At 34.8% G+C, this 22,403-nt stretch overlaps 1 protein-coding gene across 1 annotated transcript; it reads left to right on the top strand.

The window, feature by feature from the left end:
- Positions 1 to 876: 876 nt before the first annotated feature.
- Positions 877 to 21,621, top strand: LOC131852306 (cysteine dioxygenase type 1-like). Its single transcript, XM_059202980.1, has 7 exons — positions 877 to 990; positions 7,410 to 7,513; positions 8,854 to 9,003; positions 16,046 to 16,192; positions 18,033 to 18,289; positions 19,841 to 20,007; positions 21,435 to 21,621. The coding sequence occupies exons 2-7, from the start codon at positions 7,413 to 7,415 to the stop codon at positions 21,471 to 21,473; spliced, it is 861 nt and encodes a 286-aa protein (XP_059058963.1). The 5' UTR covers positions 877 to 990; positions 7,410 to 7,412; the 3' UTR covers positions 21,474 to 21,621.
- The last annotated feature ends 782 nt before the right edge of the window (positions 21,622 to 22,403 follow it).

Below are 22,403 nucleotides of genomic sequence, written 5' to 3'. Positions count from 1 at the left end.
GTCTGTCTGTCTCGCTTTCACGCCAAAACTACTGAACCGATTTAAATGAAATTTGGTACACAGATAGTCTAGACTCATAGAAACGACGTAACCTACTTTTTGATGCGAAAAGTCTTGCAACGTGTTTAAAGAAAGATGAAAAGTTGTATAGAAGTATCGTCATTTTAAATCTAAAGTGAACTTACTTTTAGGCTGTTAATAAAATATAAGTAAATATTATTATTATTACATTTAGAGTTTGTAAAAAGTTACCCTTAAGGGGGTAAAATAAAATAGGGGATGAAAGTTTGAGAAAGTATGAAAATTCGTCATATCTGAAACTAGATTCATGAAACTTTTTCTTTACCTTTTTTGGATTTATTAGATTACTAGATGTTCCCGCGACTTTGTCTGCGTGGAATTTAACTTCATTTTTCTAAAATAAAAGTAGCCTATGTTACTCTTTATTATATCAGCAACCACCAAAAAAAGTCCCGTCAAAATCGGTCCAGCCATTTCAGAGATTAGCCGGAACAAACAGACATACAGACAGACAAAAACGTTTATTTCAAAATCACAAACAGATATGTTTATTTCTATTTTATTTATGTGTCTCATTTTTATTTATATGTATAGATTAAATGATTTTTCTTCATTAGATCTAAGTGAATCATCACGCGGACGAATTGCGGGCACAGATAGTATTGAATAAAAATATTAAATTATTTAAAAAAAGCCGCAAATAACAACTAGTTGAGTTACCATAAGGTTGGCAACACTGAAGCATTGTCTATTCCCCCAGCGAGCCAACGGTCGCTCTCGTTTGGGACGAAAATAAATTGAACTGTCAATATATAGGGAAAGCGCGGGAAAAGTTGAACACTTGATGTTTATCTACGCACCGAGACGCTCGTTTTAAAAGTAAAAAAACCGCGTATAGTCTGTGCAGTGAAAAGTTGTTTGTTCTGTGTATTTGTACGTGATTTATTGAAAGTTATTTTACGCCATCAGGTATGTTTGTTAGTGAAACTATGAAGTAATTTTAACTATTTGCTGTTATCTTTAAAGAATATCTAACTAATTAGATATATTAATTTATTAGTTCAATAACTTGGTACATTTTCTATATACTTCTTATATTTATGTTTAAATTAAAAAAGGTAGTAAAGTTACATTTTTAAATGTTAATTTTTAAGCGTAATTTTGTTTGTAAAGGAAGTGAAAGTTAAGTTAAATGTAATGAGAGTTTAACTAAGAAATGAGAACAGTTACTACTACTAGGTAATTGTAAATACTAGCTTATACTAGCGACTTTGTCTGGAATAGTTTTGTAGTGGATTATAACGGAATGGTGCACCCGCCTGCGCTAATGGTATACGCTGGCGGGGCACAAATTGAGGATGATAAGATGAGGGTGCAATCAGGTTACATACTTAGCAGATCTATCAGTGAACAATATTTTCTTTAAAATGTGTGCAGTAGTTTCTGCGTAAAAGGGTAACAAATATTGTATCTTACAATATTAGTAGCATTGGTTAATTTTTATTAAAGAAATTAAATAAAAGGAAAATGGTAAAAACCTGTATTAAATAAAAAAAACTAAATTTTGGTGACAGTACTTGAGTTGCCCGTTAAATAAATATATCAGTTATTACATTAATAAATTAAAAATAAATTATATTAAAAAAAAACGCATTTCTTAGATGTTATTAAATAAAAATGTATTACTACTTTAGAAATAGGGTGCATGCACCTGTTAGCAGTCTATGGATAACACTGATTATTTCAATTTTACTATAGGATAAATATAGATAATATAATATACATTCATTATACAACACACAAGAAGAAATTATAGAAATTAATGAGTGTTTTTTTTTATTCAACATGAAAAAATTATAAAATATATAGTTTTTTTTATATGTGGAACCACAGAATTAGATATTTAGAATAGAATAGAATAGAAATTAATTTATTCAATTAAATTAAATTTAAGCACTTTTGAATAGTCATAACATTTTTTTTTAATCCACCGCTCATTCGGAAAGCATTACTATCACAAGAAGAATGAGCAAGAAACTTGTGTGTTGCTCTTTTAAATAATCCTTGTAAGTTCACATTTACAAGTCGAAACGTGTGAATACAGACTACCAACCAGCACTAATTTATTAGGGTCAAATACAAAAACACATTATTTTTTCTATCTGAACTATGTAATATTATGTTATCTGTGATCTGAACCAATTTTGATGATTCATTTTGGAACCTCAGAACTTTTTTCTATTTAAACCAATTTTGATGATCCATTTTTTATTTCATATATGTGTGTTTTGTAAGTCTATGTCTGTCACAATTATCATCAAATCAAATCAAAAATAGAACATTTTAGTGGCTTATGTACAGATTGGATTGAGAAGAACTGTCAAGAGACTCAACTGATTTTTTTCTTCAAACAATCCCTCGTATGCACACACCTTTATACGCAAGTATTTAACCAGAACTGGCCGTAAATAGCAACATACCAATCTATTAATTAACTAGATACCTATTACTTAACTGATCTACCTATTGGAATCTAGACTAGGCATATACTCTCTCGTTTTATGCAATAAAAATTATAGAGATAGATTATTATAAACATATTTGGTAGGCTTACGGCCCGCCTGATGGTAAACGAAACCATTGCCAATACACATGAACAGCACTATAGATGTCACTTCAGCATGTGAGAGAGTGTGTGAGAGATTTATCACACCCGTGATACCACTCCTGTGTTGCCATTCTAGAGACAGACATGTCATCCCGTGCACATCACAACTGGACGTAAGATCCCAGGCAGCTGGCAATTATTTGATTTTCTATTATTTTTAAGAATTGTTCCGATTAGTTTGTAATAATTGGGTTGACATGTTTGAAAACAAAAACCCCAAAATAGATTTAGATTATGTTGTAGGTGGGTTAACATTCATTATTGTATTACTTACCTACTTATTTAGAATAAAGCAGTCATCGTCAAAACATATTGTTTCATTGACACAGCAGATTAAAAAAAAACCGGAACATAAAGTTAAAAAAAAATCAAATTACTTAGGAATATATACAGGTTAAAACATAAAAAAATCACAAATAAAGTAACAGATATAACTTTACGATAAAAAAAAATAATTTACAAATGAATTTTGCGTGATAGCAAGACAGACAGACTTACTTTCGCATTTATAATACGAGTTTTAGTAGTAAACTAATATTATAAAGCTGCAGAGTTTGTTTGTTTGAACGCGCTAATCTCAGGAACTACTGGTTTAAATTGAAAAATTATTTTCGTGTTGGATAGCTCATTTGTCGAGGAAGGCTTTAAGATATATAACTGGCATAGGTGAGACTGATGCGTCTACCTCGAGAAGAATGGCATTTTTTTTTATAATACGATGATGGTAAAAGAAGCATACGGCCCATCTGATGGTAAATGGTTACCTTGGTATCTCAGGCATCTCGAGACACCAAGGGTGTTTTTTTTTACTACGGTGGTGGCAATCAAGCATACAGCCCATCTGATAGTAAATGGTTACCGTAGCCTATGGACGCCTGAAACACCAGGGGTATCACTTGCGCGTTGCCGACCCTTAAGAAACCTTAATATACCCTTCTTGAAAAACCCCATGCTGTAGTCTCGTGAGAAAACCTCGGCAGGAAGTTCATTCCACACTCTAAGTGTACTCGGGAGGAAGCTCCTCTAAAACCGCACTGTTCGGTGTCATGTCATATAGAGCATCAAGATCAAAAAGTAGTGAGTTCAAATCTGTGATTAATTGATATCCAATGATTAGAATAATAGTCTTCTAAATATATATAACTCAAAGGAGATACCTTTGACTTTGACTTTGAAAGGTGACTGACATAGTGATCTATCGACGCACAGCCCAAACCACTGGACGGATCGGGCTGAAATTTGGCATCCAGGTAGATGTTATGACGTAGGCATCCACTAAGGAAGGATTTTGATTAATTCTACTCCCAAGGGGATAAAATAGGAGATGACAGTTTGTATGAAACTTCGTCATTTTTAAACCGATCGGGCTGAGACTTTGCATGCATAAAGCTACTATGACCTAGGCATCCCCATAAAAGGATTTTGATAAATTCCACCCCTAAGGGTATAAATTAATGCGAGCAAAGCCGCGGGCATAAGCTAGTAATAATATAAATGCGAAAATAACTCTGTCTGTCAGTCTCGCTTTCACGTCAAAACTACTGAACTGATTGAAATGAAATTCGGTACACAGATGGTCTAGACCCTGAGAAAGATCATAGGATACGTTTTAAAGCGAAAATAGGGTTGTAAAGGGTTGAAATTGGGGATGAAAGATTTTATGGAAGAATCGTCATTTTTGAAGCTAGAAGATTGAAACTTTAATGCGAAAAAAGGGTTCTTGGTGGGTTGAAAGGGGAAATGAAAGGTTGTAAGTATTGTATTGTTGTGTTATTGTTGGAAGTATTGTCATTTTTAAAGCGAGAAAGTTGAAATATATTTTTAGGCTGCTGATTCAATGTAAATAAATAATATTTAGAAGTTTGTAATAATGTTACTATTTTTGGGGGGTAAAATTAAATAGGAAATGAAAGTGTGTACGCAAATACGTCATTTTTTAAGCTAGAACGATGTAACTTTTTTCTTTGGATTTTTCGGATTACATTATTGAATATATTTTCTTTATTTGGTCACAAACTAGTATATGTATATGTGTATATATTATACACTTCGAGCTCTTTAATATATACATTTACAAATCATAATACGTATAATGTTTTGGTTACACCATTAACGTCTGTCTGTACAATTATTTACAATGGAAGCTTTTATTGTGAACGCAAAGGTCAAAAACATATGATAAACTCGGTGAATAATCAACAGTATGTAATTTAGTCATATGATTAAGATTCGCGGTCCATTTATTGTTTATATGCTAAATAATCATTAATAAAGAACCAGAAAAATCGGTACTCTATGAGTTTAATAGCGTAATCTTCTTTGATAAAACTTCTTATAACCATCCAGAAAGAATCAAGATCTGTTGTCTATGACTTAAATAGTCTATTCCCTATGCCTCGAACTATTTTAAATCAATAATAAGGGATCAAAATTATATGTTCTCTATGACATTAATAGTCTATTCTTTATGCCTCGAACAACTTTCAACCATCAATAAGGTATCAGTATAGTAGTTATCTGTGGTATCAGTAATCTTTTCTCTATGAGTTTAATAGTGTAATCTTCTTTGATAAAACTTCTTTTAACCATCAAGAAAGAATCGAGAACATCTATTCTCTATGACTTTAATAGTGTAATCTTCTTTGATAAAACTTCTTTGAACCATCAACAAAGCATCAAGAACATCTGTTCTCTATGACTTTAATAGTGTAATCTTCTTTGATAAAACTTCTTTTAACCATCAACAAAGCATCAAGAACATCTGTTCTCTATGGCTTTAATAGTGTAATCTTCTTTGATAAAACTTCATTTAACCATCAACAAAGCATCAAGAACATCTGTTCTCTATGACTTTAATAGTGTATTCTTCTTTGATAAAACTTCTTTTAACCATCAACAAAGCATCAAGAACATCTGTTCTCTATGGCTTTAATAGTGTAATCTTCTTTGATAAAACTTCTTTTAACCATCAACAAAGCATCAAGAACATCTGTTCTCTATGACTTTAATAGTGTATTCTTCTTTGATAAAACTTCTTTTAACCATCAACAAAGCATCAAGAACATCTGTTCTCTATGACTTTAATAGTGTAATCTTCTTTGATAAAACTTCTTTTAACCATCAACAAAGCATCAAGAACATCTGTTCTCTATGGCTTTAATAGTGTAATCTTCTTTGATAAAACTTCTTTTAACCATCAACAAAGCATCAAGAACATCTGTTCTCTATGACTTTAATAGTGTATTCTTCTTTGATAAAACTTCTTTTAACCATCAACAAAGCATCAAGAACATCTGTTCTCTATGACTTTAATAGTGTAATCTTCTTTGATAAAACTTCTTTTAACCATCAACAAAGAATCGAGAACATCTATTCTCTATGACTTTAATAGTCTATTCTTTATACCTCGAACTAGTTTCTATCGTCAACCTTAATAGTGTAACCTTCTTTGCTCGAATATTTGGATCATCCATAAGGAATCACGAACATCTGTTCTTTATGCCTTGAGCAGTCTATTTTTCTTTGCTCGAACTACTTTCAATCTTCAACAAGGAATCATAAAAATTGGTTCTTTATGCCTTTAAGTTAGCCCATCGTGACAAATTCACCAGGAATTGGTCACGATGGTTTTAAGAAAGAACCGCGTGGAGGTCAACCTGACATAGACATTATTACCCTTCCACAATATACCACAATACACAGAAAGGGGTTCTGTGTATATTGTGAATGTATTTAAAAAATATATATTTATATCAGTTGTCTAATACCCATAACACAAGCTCCGCTTACCATGGGACTAGATGGCGCTGTGTTAATTGTTAAGGTTATTTTTTTATTTGTAAACGACCTCCGTGGTCTAGCGGTCTAGCACACCGCTTTACGTCCGATGGTCGCGGGTTCGATTCCTCGCACGGCACAAACATTTTGTATTCATGAGTATGATTGTTTGTATCCGTCTGGATGTTTTCTATGAACATTATGTATGTATTTATAAAAAAAATTATCTATGTATTTGTATCAGTTATCTAGTACCTGTAACACAAGCTTTAGCTAGCTTAACTTGGGTCTAGATGGCGTTGTGTGAATTGTCCTGAGATTATAATTATTATTATACAAATATACTGTAATGATTATTATTCCAGATGGGGTGGTAGTCAGAGGTACTGTCCACTGTCTATGTTGTGGTGAACGCAACACTTGACATGTCCACATTTCCCTCGATATATTTAATGATAGCGCTGTGTGAATTGTCCTGAGATTATTATTATTATTTTTTATATTTCCAAAAGAAATCTCATCTCCCCTCTTAAGGAGAGGAGATGGCAACTTACCCCCGGCAGATGCACAGTCGGCCGCGGTTCAGGGCCCCAGGGAGAGAAACCGGCGTACAATGCGGGCAGAATCTAAGAGCACCGCTTTCTGCATCTTTCCCGGGAGTGAGCCGCCGCGGAATCACAACCATCTGAGATGTTGCTCCAGACTGGTTGGGATAAGACCGTTCACCGATATAACGATTGGAATTATTATTATTATTATTATTATACAAATATACTGTAATGATTATTATCCCAGATGGGGTGATAGTCAGAGGTACTGTCCACTGTCTATGTTGTTGTGAACGCAATACTTCACATGTCCACATTTCCCTCGATATATTTAATGATGGCGTTGCGAATTGTCCTGATCTTATTATATATGAGATTATATTTATTTGTTTCAGAAAATGGATAACTTGGATATCGAATCAGTTAATTGCAAAATCAGATTGTCTGAGTATACCGACACAGGGAAACTGTGCGCTCAGAGACCAGTGGATATAAAAGAGTAAGTTATTTATACTTTTTCTACTGACGCTCCCTGGCTTCGCACTGATGCATTACAAATCTTTGCGTTCTATACTATTACACGCATGTATTATACATATAAACCTTCCTCTTGAATCACTCTATATATTATTGAAAACTGTAATGTAACTTAAAATCCGTTGCGTACTTCATGACATAGTAGAAAACAAAGTCACTGTCGCTATCTGTTCGTCCTTGTATGCTTAAATCTTTAAAACTACGAAACGGATTAGGACGCGATTTTTTAAAAGAAGTGACTCTACATGTAAACCTGGCCGAAGCCGGGACCAGTAGCTAGTTAAAAGATATAAGCGTACAGACAACAGCGACGACTTTATTACTAAGTAAGGAATATTTAGACAAATCTGGAGGGTAGGGAAGGAAGGGAGAAAATATTAATATGTACCAAAAATCTTGATGTTCATAAGCGACTACAATGATCTGCAGGATTTTTGATTTGATATCTGTTTTATGACACAAAATAACAGAAAATTTTAATTTATAAATTCAAAGAATATTATTTTTATAATCTACCAGAAGACTTTAAAAATGTCAGCCACCAAGCAGTAACAATCATAAGCCTGATCAATTCATACAACGCCCTCTAGTTCCAAGCTAAGTAGAGCTTGTGTTATGTGTACTAGACTAACTGACCTGACCTCATGCTCATCTTATCCTCCACTGGTGCCCCGTTAGCGTAAACCGTTAACGCTGGCGGGTGCACCATTCTAAGATCATCTATTGGGGGTAAGAAAATTGTTAGTAATGTGGATTAAAAAACTCATAGCTATCAATGTAACACATCGGGTTGACCTCCACGCGGTTCCCCCTGGAAACCATCGTCATAAATTCCTGGTGAATTTGTCATGATGGGCTAACTGACCGGACTTGCTCATGCTATCAGCCTCCACTGGTGCCCCGTCAGCGTAAACCGTTAGCGCAGCGGGTCCACCATTCTGTTATCTAAATATATATAACTCAAAGGGGACTGACTGACATAGTGATCTATCAACGCACAGCCCAAACCACTGGACGGATCGGGCTGAAATTTGGCATGCAAGTAGATGTTATAACGTAGGCATCCGCTAAGATAGGATTTTGGTTAATTCTACCCCCAAAGGGATAAAAGAGGGGATGAAATTTTGTATGAAACTTTGTCAATTTTAAACCGATCAGGCTGAGACTTTGCTGAGATAAAGCTATTGTGACGTAGGCATCCCCTAAGAAAGGATATTGATAAATTCCACCCTTAAGGGGATAAAAAACGCGAGTGAAACCTCGGGCTAAAGCTAATCATCTATAAACAAAATCCACTTTCAGAGAGATTCCAGACTTGGAGACTCTAATTGATGAATTGTACAAGATATTCTCTTACGATCACGTAAATGTTGATGATGTTCAAGCTTTGATGTCAAGATACAAGTCCGATAGGAAACATTGGAAGAAGTACGCCAAGTTCGATCGTCTCCGGTGAGTTTTTATTTATTTATTTAATTTATTTAAAACTTTATTAACCAATAAGTTTATTGGTGAGTTATTACAAATAAAAATAGACTATATTCCAGTAAATTATTTTTATTATTGTACCAAATGAACTATTTTCTTTCTTCTTTCTAAATTTATTATAAACATGTTTGTTAAATTTTGAAAGAAAGATATATAAAATACTAGCTACTCACCCCGACTTCGCGCGGGTGTACATGTATTATACACATACATATAAACCTTCCTCTTGAATCACTCTATTTATTAAAAAATCCGCTTCAAAGTCCGTTGCGTAGTTTTAAAGATTTAAGCATACATATTAACGGACAGACAGCGACAGCGACTTTGTTTTATACTATGTATCAGTGCTTTTTAGTTATTGACAACATAAACAAAAACGATAAAAAAATGTATAATATAATTAAAGATAAACAAACATAAACAGTGTGTACATACATATATATAGGCTCTGAAATGGCTATGCTCTCCATTATGGCACAAGTCGTTGCTTTTCAGTGGCACCAGTACGAAAAGAGAGAGTGAGAGAGAGATAAACAGAAAGAGAGATATTTTTTTATCAATAACCCTGTAATAATATTTACTCTACAATTCACATAGCGCCATCTAGTCCCTAGCTAACCAGTGTGTGTATTATGGGTACTAGATATGGGATATAGCCACCTCATCATCTGCTTCTTCCTTATCCCATTTATTTGTGGTCGTCGTAATATGTTTTTCGCTTCCATTCATCCCTGTTCGCAGTCATCTCGTTATTTACTCCCTTTCTTTCCATATCATCTTTCACACAGTCCATCCATCTCTTTTTCTGCCTTCTAACCATCCACATTCATCATTCCTACACACTTATCTAGATACATCATAATAATGTCTAGTAAGACAAATCCAATATTGTGTACTAATTTTTGAAGGTTTCAATATCATGTCGCTTGAGAAATACCATTCCTGGAGAGTTATGTTTCGGAAAGAAATTTATACAAAACTAGCTGTCCCGGCAAACGTTAGGGGTGGACTACTCCTAACATTTAGGGGGATGAAAAATAGATGTTGGCCGATTCTCAGACCTACTCAATACGCTCACAAAATTTCATGAGAATCGGTCAAGCCGTTTCGGAGGAGTATGGGAACGAAAACTGTGACACCAGAATTTTATATATAAGATAAGTTAATAAGTTCTTTGTCTTAAAAAGTGTAAATGCATTCAGAAGGTAGATACATACATATAGCAGATGTACAATATATTCTGCAATATTTCTAGTGTTCTACATGCCTGTATGGGAAGTTTAATAGATTTTATACCTATGTGTACAATTTCATACAAGAATGGCATTCATAATGAATAAATACTTTTTATTGGATTTGAAACAAAAGTTATGGGACACAGATACCTAGAAATAATAATTACATGTAATAATGTCTAGTAGGACAAATCCAATATTGTGTACTAAGCACTGCTGTGTCTAAACTGTGTCACTCCACCTAACATTTTTCTATTGTCATTTAGGCTGGATTTCACCAATCGTAGTATAAACACGTTCAAGGAAACGGAGTTCAGCGTGAACTTGAAAAAAAGAACGACGTTGATCTCGTTTTACTTTAAATGGAATTCACCAGCGTTATACAGATCACGTTTACCAAAATGAAGTTTAGATTTTCATTCGTTCTCAGTGTTACACGCTAATTAAATAAAATACTTCTAAGAACTATTTGTAATTCAATCATGTGATAATTAGGATAAGTTTATTAATTTTTAATTTAATAAGTACCATCGACTACAAAATATATAACGACAACCTTTACCTATTAACTAGTAAAAAAATATTTTATTGAGGATATTTTTTTACACTACTGGCAATTTTCTTTTTATTCTCGATATTGTATTGTCAAAAATTTGATTGATGACTGTTTGACAACTGACAGCTGCTTTAAATACGTTTAAAGAGTTAGAAGAGAGAGTAGAGAGAAGAGAAGAGTAGTAGAAAATCAGACGTTCAGAATTTATAAACGTGTTCAGCGAAATTTGTAGTGGTGAAATGCAAAATGAAGCTTTGAACACGTTTAAACGTTCAGTTTGAACTAAACGTGATCAGTTTCTTTGGTGAAATCCGACCTTAGTATGTAAGATCAATATTTCTATGTACATATTGTCAGTCTATTATCATATATAATATACATCGTCTCAACCAACAACATAGTATCTATCACCCGCATAGGTCTAGCCGTATAGCACGCCGCATTAAATCAGATGGTCGCGATTTCGATACCTCGGATAGTACAAACATTTGTATTCATGAGTATGATTGTTTGTATCTGTCTGGGTGTTTTCTACGTATATTTTGTATGTATTTACATGCGCCGACCCCAAATAATGGGATAAAGGCAAGGCAATGACGATGATTTTGTATGTATTTAAAGAAAAAATGTGATAATAGGATAAAGGCAAGGCAATGATCATGATTTTGTATGTATTTAAAGAAAAAATGTGTATAAGTATTTATATCAGTTGTCTAGTACCTATAATACAAGCTTAACGTAGCTTTTGCTTAACGTAGGTCTAGATGGCGCTGTGTGAATTGTCCTGGATTATTATTATCAATATTATAAGGTAAGACAGTTGAAAATATGCAATTCCACGACGTAGTAGCACAGGTAATTAGGACCTATAATAATTCCACGTGCAATAATTTGAATAAAGGTAAACTATTCAGAAATTATCGTTGTTTATTTTCCGCAAAGAAAAGAATATATTCTCTATGATATATCATAGCACCAGGGGCTGACCGTGAATTTGTGGGGCCCCGGACTAAATCTACTTAGGGGTAAACCTTTTTTTTTTTTAACGTGTGGAAAATCTTCAAAAGACCGTCACCCCGCCGGAGGGAGGGCGGGGCGGTGAGTGAGATTTGTACTCACCAAAAACCACACGGTGTACCTACGAGCGCCTATGCCGGAGCCAGGGGATTCGCAAGTGCATTTCTATCCCAGCTCCGACGGCGACGGCCCGCCCTGTAGATGTTGTAGGGCAGGCCCCATCTCGCTATGTGGTTAGGGCGACCTACTTCGCCCTACTCCATTGTGGAGGCGTGTGGGTACACGCGCACACCTCCGGGGCCTTTGGATTGGGGTACTGCCTACTACCTACACCGACCAAAAACAAGCGACCAGAAATTCCCTGTTCCTTTCTATAGACGCGGACTTGCAGGTTTATTGATCTTAGGGTTTGCCAACTCTATGATAGGTTTTTTAACATTCTAGATATTTTTTTATTTTCTAAACATCGTTTCAGTGGGGACTGGGGCCCTTTGTATACGCTGGGCCCTGGGCTGCAGCCCAAAAAGCCCTCAGGTAAATCCGCCCCTGCATAGCGCAATACTTTAGTACAATCCGCAACAAAATCTGTTAAGCTGTTCTTGCGATTAGCGACCACAAACGTACAGACATACAAGTAAACAAGAAGTATTATACAATAATCTTATTATTAATATTATAAACGTGAAAGTTTGTGAGTATGGATGGATTTTTGTTACACTTTCACGCAATACTGAACGGTCTTTGATGAAACTTTACAGTAATATAGCTTATTCATCAGAATAACATATAGGTTATAATTTAAAAAGATATTATGTAAATCATTACATAGTATAAAACAAAGTTGATGTCTGTCCGTCCCCATGCATGCTTAAATATTTAAAATTTTATTTTTATATTTATTTGATTTTTTTTATATAGCATATGCTGGTGGTCACTCTATTCTCCCAAATTTGAATTTAAATGAAATAGTATTATGGTAAATATGTTCAACATTAAAAAAAAAATACGAGCTGAGTTTCTTGTCAGTTCTTCTCATCTCGAAATCATTCCGAACTGACGGTAGATTTGACATATCATAAAAGTCTGTAATAGAATAAAGATATTTTGAATTTAAATTTGAATTTTTGAAAACTACGCAACGGATTTCGAAGGGGGTTTTTTTAATAGATGGAGTGATTCTAGAGGAAGGTTTATATATATAATACATGTACACCCGGGCGGAGACGGGGCCAGTACCTAGTTGGACATATTATTATAAATGTCAAATAAGTGAAATGCAGACGAAGTTGCGCATCAGCTAGTACATCCATAATATATATAGTAAATACGCAGATCAACACAAATAATCATACTCGTGAATGCAAGTGTTTGTAACGCGCTGGGATTCGAACCCGCGATCATCGGAAGCGAGGCGGTGTAATTAACCGCTAAACCACCGAGGCCGTCGAGATATGTAGTATTTCTCATTTATCTTCCGTGTAGAGACTGCGTTCGGTTCTTTTTATTATATGGTATATATATGGTTAATTGTTTCTTTAATGACTTTGGTTATATTCTAGTTTAGTCTTAAGGATGTGATATTTATAAAGCTATAAAAGTACTAGATGATCCGGTAAACGTTTTCCTGACTAGAACAGAATAGAATAGAAAATCATTTATTCAAATAAACTTAATTTAAGCACTTTTGAATAGTCAAAATTTTTTTAAATCTACCGCTTATACGGAAAGCTGTCTCATCACAAGAAGAATAAGCAAGAAACTTGTGTGTTGCTCTTTTAAACAATCCTTGTAAGTGCACATTTTACAAGTCGAAACGTGTGAATACAAACTACCAACCAGCACTAATTTATTTAGGCTCAAATATAAAAACACAATAAGATTAAATCAGTCATAGTGATAAGAGCAGACCAGTCCCTACAAGCAGCACTCGTTCATGAGTGCTGCATGACGGATGAGCCAGCCATCACTGCGCTCGACCATATTTTAGGGAGCCCAATGACCCGGCCCACCACGCCGCCACATGTCTGGACATTTTAGTGAGCATGACTACTCATTCCACTCGACCACGTCACAGCTACAAAAATTACTATATGGTAGTTACAGTATTCGCATTTTACATGAGGATGCATGCGGTAATCAATACAAAAGCCGCTACGCTGTCATATATCAAAAATTAATATCGCTAATAAAAAATAAGGGATGGTGGTAGAGGGGCGGAAATTTGGGAGTGTATTTTTTAATTGTCACATTTTGTTATTGCCCAATTTTGTTACATTATTATAATAATAATAATAATCTCAGGACAATTCACACAGCGGCATCTAGACCCAAGTTAAGCTAGCTAAAGCTTGTGTTATGGGTACTAGATAACTGATACAAATATATAGATATTCTTTTTTTTTCGTAAATACATACGTATTGTATATAGAATCACCCAGACCGATATAAACAATCATACTCATGAATACAAATGTTTGTGCCGTGCGAGGAATCGAACCCGCGACCATCGGATGTAAAGCGGTGTGCTAGACCGCTATACCACCGAGGTCGTCAATTGTAATATTATTGTAATTAATAATAAATTATTGTCAATTTTTATGTTTGTTCATTTTGTTAGTAGTAGTTTAGAACTTAAGTACAATCGTCGTTGTTCTCTTATTATATTAATTTAATAATCTATACATATAAATAAAATTGGAGTGTCTGTTTGTAATATTGAAATAACCGTTTTTTACTACATGCATATGAATATAAATACGGTACATACATCAAAATAATTTTTTTTACAATTTTTGTCTGCCTATCTGTTTGTTCCGGCTAATCTCTGCGATGGCTGGACCGATTTTGACGGGAATTTTATTGGCAGGTAGCTGAAGTAATAAGGCTACTTTTATTTTAGAATAATAAAGTTAAAATCCACGCGGACGAAGTCGCGGGTGTTTCTAGTAAAAGGCTATAACAGAATAGCAGAGAAGGTGGACTCACTGCCCCCTATGAGTTATAGACCGTTTTGTCTTCTTCATTACTTTTAAATTTTATTATTGTATGGGCAGCAATTGTGGTAGTTTTTATTTGAGACAAATAAATATTATTCATCATCATCATCATCGCAGTCCGGATGACGTCCACTGCTGGACATAGGACTATATAGCACTGCCCGCTGTTTGACTGACATAAAATATGTAGCCTATGTGTTATTCTGATGTATAAGCTATATAACTGTAAAGTTTCATCAAAATCCGTTCAGTAATATTTGCTTGCAAGAGTAAAAGATATCCATCCATACTTACAAACTATAGAGTTTATAATATTAGTAAGATATAACGAGAATCAATTGATACAATATATTACAAATAGTAAAGTTTATAATTTATCGACAGTTCAAAATCACGCTACATAGATTGTAAACTAAAAGTGTTCACTAACGTAAAGTATCTTGTACATTATCAGAGATAACACCGGAAACTATTGAGGTAGGATACAGCTAAAGGTCACCGTTATAAATATGGTCCATATCATATATCAGTAAGGTCTTAAATGATAACATAGTCATAGAAGCTGCATCTTGAGAGATTGATTAATGTAGTATAATCTAAAGGGAAAGAAAGGGGATTTTTGTAATGTGGATTTTTAGTCAGGTTCACCTCCGCGGGGTTCCCTCTGGTTACCATCGTGATAAATTACTCGTGAATTTTTCACGATCACCTGACTGACCTGATTTCATGTTCATCTTATCATCCTCCACTGGTGCCCCGCCAGCGTATACCGTCAGCGCAGGCGGGTGCACCATTCCATTATCATCCATTAACAAAAATAGTTCATGTATTTATGTTGTCTGTATATGTGTATCTATCGTAGGCATGGTGCAACGGTTTGTGTTGGTCTGGGTGTTTTCTATGTGTATTATGTATTTATTTATGAGAAAAATCTATATATTTGTATCAGTTGTCTAGTACCCATAACACAAGCTCTAGTTAGCTTAACTTGGGACTAGATGGCGTTGTGTCTTTTGGTCAGGGTCATTTATTATATATATAACATATCGGAAGAAATCACAGATAAATAAAAAAAATTAGTAATATGACCGGTTGAATGCCAGTGAGGCAAGAAATAGTGCGGCTGTGCCTAAAAACCGCTTTACCGAACGAAACGAACTCCCAATTTTGACTTAAATTGAGATGAATTCTCCAATTTCCAGATACACGAGGAATCTAGTGGATGCTGGTAACGGTGCATTCAACATCATGATCCTCTGCTGGGGACCAGGACACGCCTCTCCTATACACGACCACGCTGACTCACACTGCTTCATGAAGCTACTCAGTGGAAGCCTGGAGGAAGTCAGGTAGGTACCTATTTTATATCCTAAACGGCAAATAAACTGATAGTCCATATGGTTAAACGGCTTATACACACCGCGGTTCGATTCCCTAGTAGTGCCCTCAGACTGAAGGAAACTGATAGTCCATATGATAAATAAATGGCCTATACACGCCGAGGTTTCATCCCCTAGAGGTACCCTTAGACTGAAGGAAACTGATAGTCCATATGATAAATGAACGGCCTATACACGCCGAGGTTCGATCCCCTAGTAGTGCCCTTAGATTGTAGGAAACTGATAGTCCATATCATAAATAAACAGCCTATACACGCCGAGGTTCGATCCCCTAGTAGTGCCCTTAGATTGAAGGAAACTCATAGTCCATGTGATAAATAAACGGCCTATACACGCCTAGGTTCGATCCCCTAGAGGTACGCTTAGTTAGTTAATCTATATGATAAATAAACGGCCTATACACGCCGAGGTCCGATCCCCTAGTAGTGCCCTTAGATTGAAGGAAACTCATAGTCCATATGATAAATAAACGGCCTATACACGCCGAGGTTTGATCCCCTAGAGGTACCCTTAGACTGAAGGAAACGGTTAATCTATATGATAAATAAACGGCCTATACAGGCCTTCAGACCGAATGATGCTATCAATAGTGTCCCGCCAGTGTGCTGTTGTATTTCATAATATGAAAAACAGACAAGAAATTTAGGTAACAATTATGAACTATGATACAAAGTTATCAAAGGACATTAACTTCATAATATTTTAGTTACAAAAGAGGTGAACTTACATTCCTTTAAAACCGGTTATAACTAAATACGAAACGATATCTCGCCGCTAGCTTATCAACAATGAATATTTCGTGAAAACATTTTACATAAATATTATTGTGTATACAGATAAACGTCACTATTAACTATTAAAATATGATCTCTTTTTGCATCATTTTATTTTTATTATTATGACTAAATAATTATTGATGCTTGCGTGCTGAAACAGTTTTTTTTTAATTTATTTACTGATCAAGGATACATTATATACATCTATGTATACACTACATTCCTCTGATCGATCCCGTTATCTCGTTTTTAATCAGATCTGGTATGATTTTTATGTCAAATCTACTCTACTCACTGATCTGTAATAGTTAATTAATTATTTGGCAAATCTTTTGTGGACTCCCGCGATACAGGTGCGGTGTCCAATGTATAATCAATTTTATAATATTTGTATGAATAAATAAATGTAATGAAATGTGCCCCTTCAACCTCTCTTTAATATTTACTAAGCAAGCTAAATCATATAATACATATATTAGATAGATATCCACGCAGACTAAAGACACGACCATGTTCAAAATTATATACATACAATATAATAACCCAAGACCATTCACACAGCGACATCTAGTCCCAAGTTAAGCAAAGCCGGTGGTCTAGGTATACAACTGTATGTAACGGTAGTACTGATATAAATAGTCTTATACTATCCAGACCGATACAATACAAACAATCATACTAATGAATACAAATACGAGGAATCGAACTCGCAACCATCGTTAGTAAAACAGCGTGCTAAACTGCTGGACCACAGAAGGTACAATACAAACAATCATACAATTGAATACAAATACGAGGAATCGAACTCGCAACCATCGTTAGTAAAGCGGCGTGCTACACCGCTGGACCACAGGGGGCGTCAAAAAAGCTGTAAAAAATATAAACATGATATTTGTATGTATACATAATATAGTCTAAATATTAAAATCACCTTTAAACAATGCTCCCGGATTTTCCCACAACCGTTATCAGATAAAAAGACAGTTACCTATTTGTTTATTTAATCTACACAGATACCAGTGGCCCCAGAACGTCCATTCAGAGGTCAAGAAATCATTAAAAAACAAACAGTCCGGATGCCAGAGACAAATAAATGATACGTGTTGTCAAAGTGACAGCTGTCAGTGTGCAGAAATGGCCGACATCTGTGAACGCACTGTAAGAATTGGCGCGAAATGCGAACAAGATGGCGACCAAGAATGCAATATTAGCGATATGGTTGAAATAGGAAAGACATCTTTGAAATTAGACGACGTATGTTACATAAATGGTAAGTGAAAAAAGATAATTATATTATTAACAGTATTTTTTTTTAACATATACTAGCTACCGGGTGGGTAGATTTTGCTACCGGCTTTGCACCGGTGTACATGTATTATATATATGAACCTTCCTCTTGAATCACTCTATCTATTAAAAAAAACTGCTTCAAAATCCATTGCGTAGGTTTCAAGATTTAAGCATACATAGGGACAGACAGCGACAGCGCCTTTATTTAATACTGTTTTATGATTTAACTTAATAATCTCTATAAATTTGACCATATATCTGTCTCAGCTTAATTGACTTTACAATACATTAGTGCAGGCAATATACATTGTTATGCAGTCTCTTCTCTATTCGTCATACTCGTGAACGAGTGCTACTTGTCTAGACTGGTCTGTTCTAATCGCTACGACTGATTTAATCTTGTTGTGTATTTAATATTTTGACTCTAATAAATTATAAACATTAAACTTCAAAATGTAAATGTTACAATGATTATTTAAAAGAGCAACACGCAAGTTTCTTGCTCGTTCTTCTTGTGACGAGACAGCTTTCCGAATGAGCGGTAGATTAAAAAAAGATAAATGTGACTATTCAAAAGTGCTTCACTCCTAGCTGTGTCCTCAGACTAAAGTCGTATCCATCAGGCGGAAGTTGGCTTCAGCCACTTCATAAGTCCTTCCTTTAGTTCGGAGTGCCATCTGCACTCGCCCCTTATCGTCCGGTGAAACTGTAAAGGCTAGCTGCAGCGAACAGCATTGGAGTAGGTCGAAAAAAAGTGCTTAAATTTAAGTTTATTTCAATAAATGATTTCTTATCTGAAATGTAAATTGCAGTATCCCTATAAAGTTAGTTCAAATAAATTTCTAACTTTTGCAGTCATCCTTTATGATATACAGTAAGACCCTGCCTAACGCGAGGGATACGTTCCAATAATTTCCAGCACTAAACGAAACAGCGTTAATGAGGCTATCTCCGAAGAAAGACTTCGGAATTTGGAATCACTACAATCAATATTATTGTTTTCTTCTCGCTCAGTTAATTCTTTAAGCTCTTTAATAGAAATACTAGCTAGTATTTTTTGACCTATTTCCTCGTCGACTTTCTGTTAGGTTCCGGGGAGGGTTAATATAGGAGCGCTAAACCGACACAGTGAAAAGCGGGGTCTTACTGTACTCTTATATACGGGGATCGAAATTACGACGGCCTGAGCCGAGGTTCGAACCACTAGCGGTGCCCTCAGACTATAGTCGAATCCGTCTGGCGGGAATTGGCCCTCCGCAGATTTGGAGTCCCATCTGCACGCGCCCCCTATCGTCCGGTGAAGCTGTAAAGGTCAGCTCCGGCCAACAGCATTAGAGTAGTCCAAAAAAATGTACTGTTACATTGGGAGTTCTGAAGGGTGTGAAATGACTGTTGGATGTAGACTAAGGTATCATACGTAGGTATGATACCTTGGGAATGAGAACAGGTATCAAATAAAACTCTTTTCATAAAACCTGCCTCGGAAAGTCAAGTTGCTCTTCTTCAAATGCTCTTTCTATCTCTATTCCAGATGCCCAGGGTCTTCACAGAATGCAGAATGGACACGTCGATGAGGCGGTCTCGTTGCATTTATACTGCCCACCATTTGACAGTTGTCAAGTCTTTGACGCAAGGTCTGGGAAGCCAACTATAGTGCCCGTTACTTTTTGGTCTAAATATGGCACCAAAGTCGATAGGGTAAGTTCTAGTTATCTATATCTGGATAAAACACAGCGCCATCTAGTCTCAAGCTGAACAGAGCTAGTGTTAATGGTATTAGACAACGGATAGAAATAAATACATATATAATATGTATAGAAAACACCCAAACCAATACAAGCAATCAAACTTATGAATACAAATGTTTGTATTTTACGAGTAATCGAACCCGCTACCATCAGAAGGCGGTGTGCTAAACTGCTAACTACCTAGAATACACAAGGATCACCTAAAATCGTAGTCCTAAATACAAAACGTATTGTTTATTTATTTATTTATTTAAACTTTAATGCACAAATACAACATATAAATGTACATATGGCGAACTTAACACCTAAGGGCGTTCTCTACCAGTCAACCATAAGGCAAACTGAGAAGTTAGTAAGCGGCGCATTATAGTTTATAAACATTTACGTAGTAACTTTAAAATAATACATATTATTAGACATACATACTTACATACGACACATAAATAAATATATACACATATACATACTTGGATTAAATATTTAGATACAGGAAAATTACCCATGTATGAGGCAGAAAATAAGTTCAATAGAGCGGAAAAGAAAGAGATAAATAAATATATTGTGATATTGTGTTTGAAATCTGCGTATCTCAATCCAGATTATTTATTAATATGTATAGAGAGCATCAGGGCCAAGTGGTTTACTGCCTTAAACTACACCCATGAGGCCAAATCTGTTAAAAAAAACTTTGTGAGTCAATGTGGATTTCTGACTGAATCTCTGGTGATGGTAACAACGTCATATAATCAAATCAAATGTACCTTTGTTTGTTCGTGCATAAAGGTCTAATTAAAAAATCCCAAAGTAAAATAAAGAGTAAAAAGGTTTATTAATTGATACTTAAATAAAATCTATAAGATAAAAAATTTTAGCCTAGAGTCGGCAGTGGATCGCTCTTGCCACGTTATATTTAAATATATCGAGGGAAATGTGGACATGTCAAGTGTTGCGTTCACCACAACATAGACAGTGGACAATACCTCTGACTACCACCCCATCTGGGATAATAATCATTACAGTATATTTGTATAATAATAATAATCTCAGGACAATTCACACAACGCCATCTAGACTCAAGTTAAGCTAGCTAAAGTTTGTGTTATGGGTACTAGATAACTGATACAAATACATAGATGATTTTTTTTCGTAAACACATACATATTATACATAGAAAATACCCAGACCGATACAAACAATCATACTCATGACTACAAATGTTTGTGCCGTGCGAGGAATCGAACCCGCAACCATCGGTCATAAAGCGGTGTGCTAGACCGCTAGACCATCGATGTCGTCAAAATACAAAATTGTATGTTTTATTATATTCATTTACTTTAAAAACACTTATAATAAAGTAAAGTATGTTTTCTATTTCAGAATATCGCAGCTAAAACTCAGATCGCTGACAGTCAATAAGATGATATCAATCATAAAAACCTGATAAAGCAACATTTATATATATTATTTACGGGGAGTTAATCTAGAGCAACAATTCATCATTTTATCATCATCTATATATACTTCATAGACGCTACTTCGAAGAATTACATATATTAAATGGTACTTCCATTTAATATATGTTAAAGTAATACGTAAGCAGATTTATTACAATTCCCCCCCCCCCCCCCCAGACCCCTTGTCAGAAAAGTACGCAAAGCTCTTATGATTACGTAAACATGAACGAAAAAATAAATAATTACCGATGACGTAATCAATCAAATCAAAATTCATCCAGAATAAGCAAATAAGAGAATATCACATTAGTGATATTCTCTTATTTGCGCTTCTACGCTATTTGCCCTTTTGCGCTAAGGTTTAACTCGTTTAAACAATTATAGAAGAAAATATAGAAGCTAAAAAAATATCATCTGGAAATGTTATAAATATATATGAGTTAAGCAATATATAAAATAATAGAAGACATATCAATTATGTTTTTAAAGTGGTAAAGAATAATCTCGTGGATAGAATCTACTAGTAGTGTTGTAATAGTGAATCTAAATCTTAAAAATATAAGCATGTAAATGTAGAAAAAACTATCTAAGGCTTTAAAACGAAATCTTATAAAGATCTGATCTTATTTAAGTAAGTAATGCTAATAGTAGTATGTAGTAAGTAATGTTAATAACACTTTATGTCATCGGAATAGAAAATAAGCTAACGGCACTAATGTCCACTCTATTCACTCGATTCATAATAATAATAATAATAAAAACCAGCAAAAGCTGAGAAAAAATAAAGAATAATAATAATAATAATTTATTTGCTCATAATATATTGTGGGATTCCGGGGCGGCTCACTCCCGGGAAAGATGCAGAAAGCGGTGCTGTTAGATTCTGCCCGCA

Source organism: Achroia grisella, unplaced genomic scaffold (genome assembly GCF_030625045.1).
Source record: "Achroia grisella isolate CSIRO2021 unplaced genomic scaffold, CSIRO_AGI_Agris_v1 utg841, whole genome shotgun sequence".
In the NCBI taxonomy this organism is placed as follows: Eukaryota; Metazoa; Arthropoda; class Insecta; order Lepidoptera; family Pyralidae; genus Achroia; species Achroia grisella.
This window is presented reverse-complemented; position numbering and strand designations above follow the sequence as displayed.

Excerpts from the sequence above, each read along its gene's own strand:
- LOC131852306 (XM_059202980.1), top strand. The coding sequence starts at position 7,413 with ATGGATAACTTGGATATCGAATCAGTTAATTGCAAAATCAGATTGTCT. Across the intron at positions 7,514-8,853 it reads AGACCAGTGGATATAAAAGA|AGAGATTCCAGACTTGGAGA; the intron begins GTAAGTTATTTA and ends ATCCACTTTCAG. Across the intron at positions 9,004-16,045 it reads GCCAAGTTCGATCGTCTCCG|ATACACGAGGAATCTAGTGG; the intron begins GTGAGTTTTTAT and ends TCCAATTTCCAG.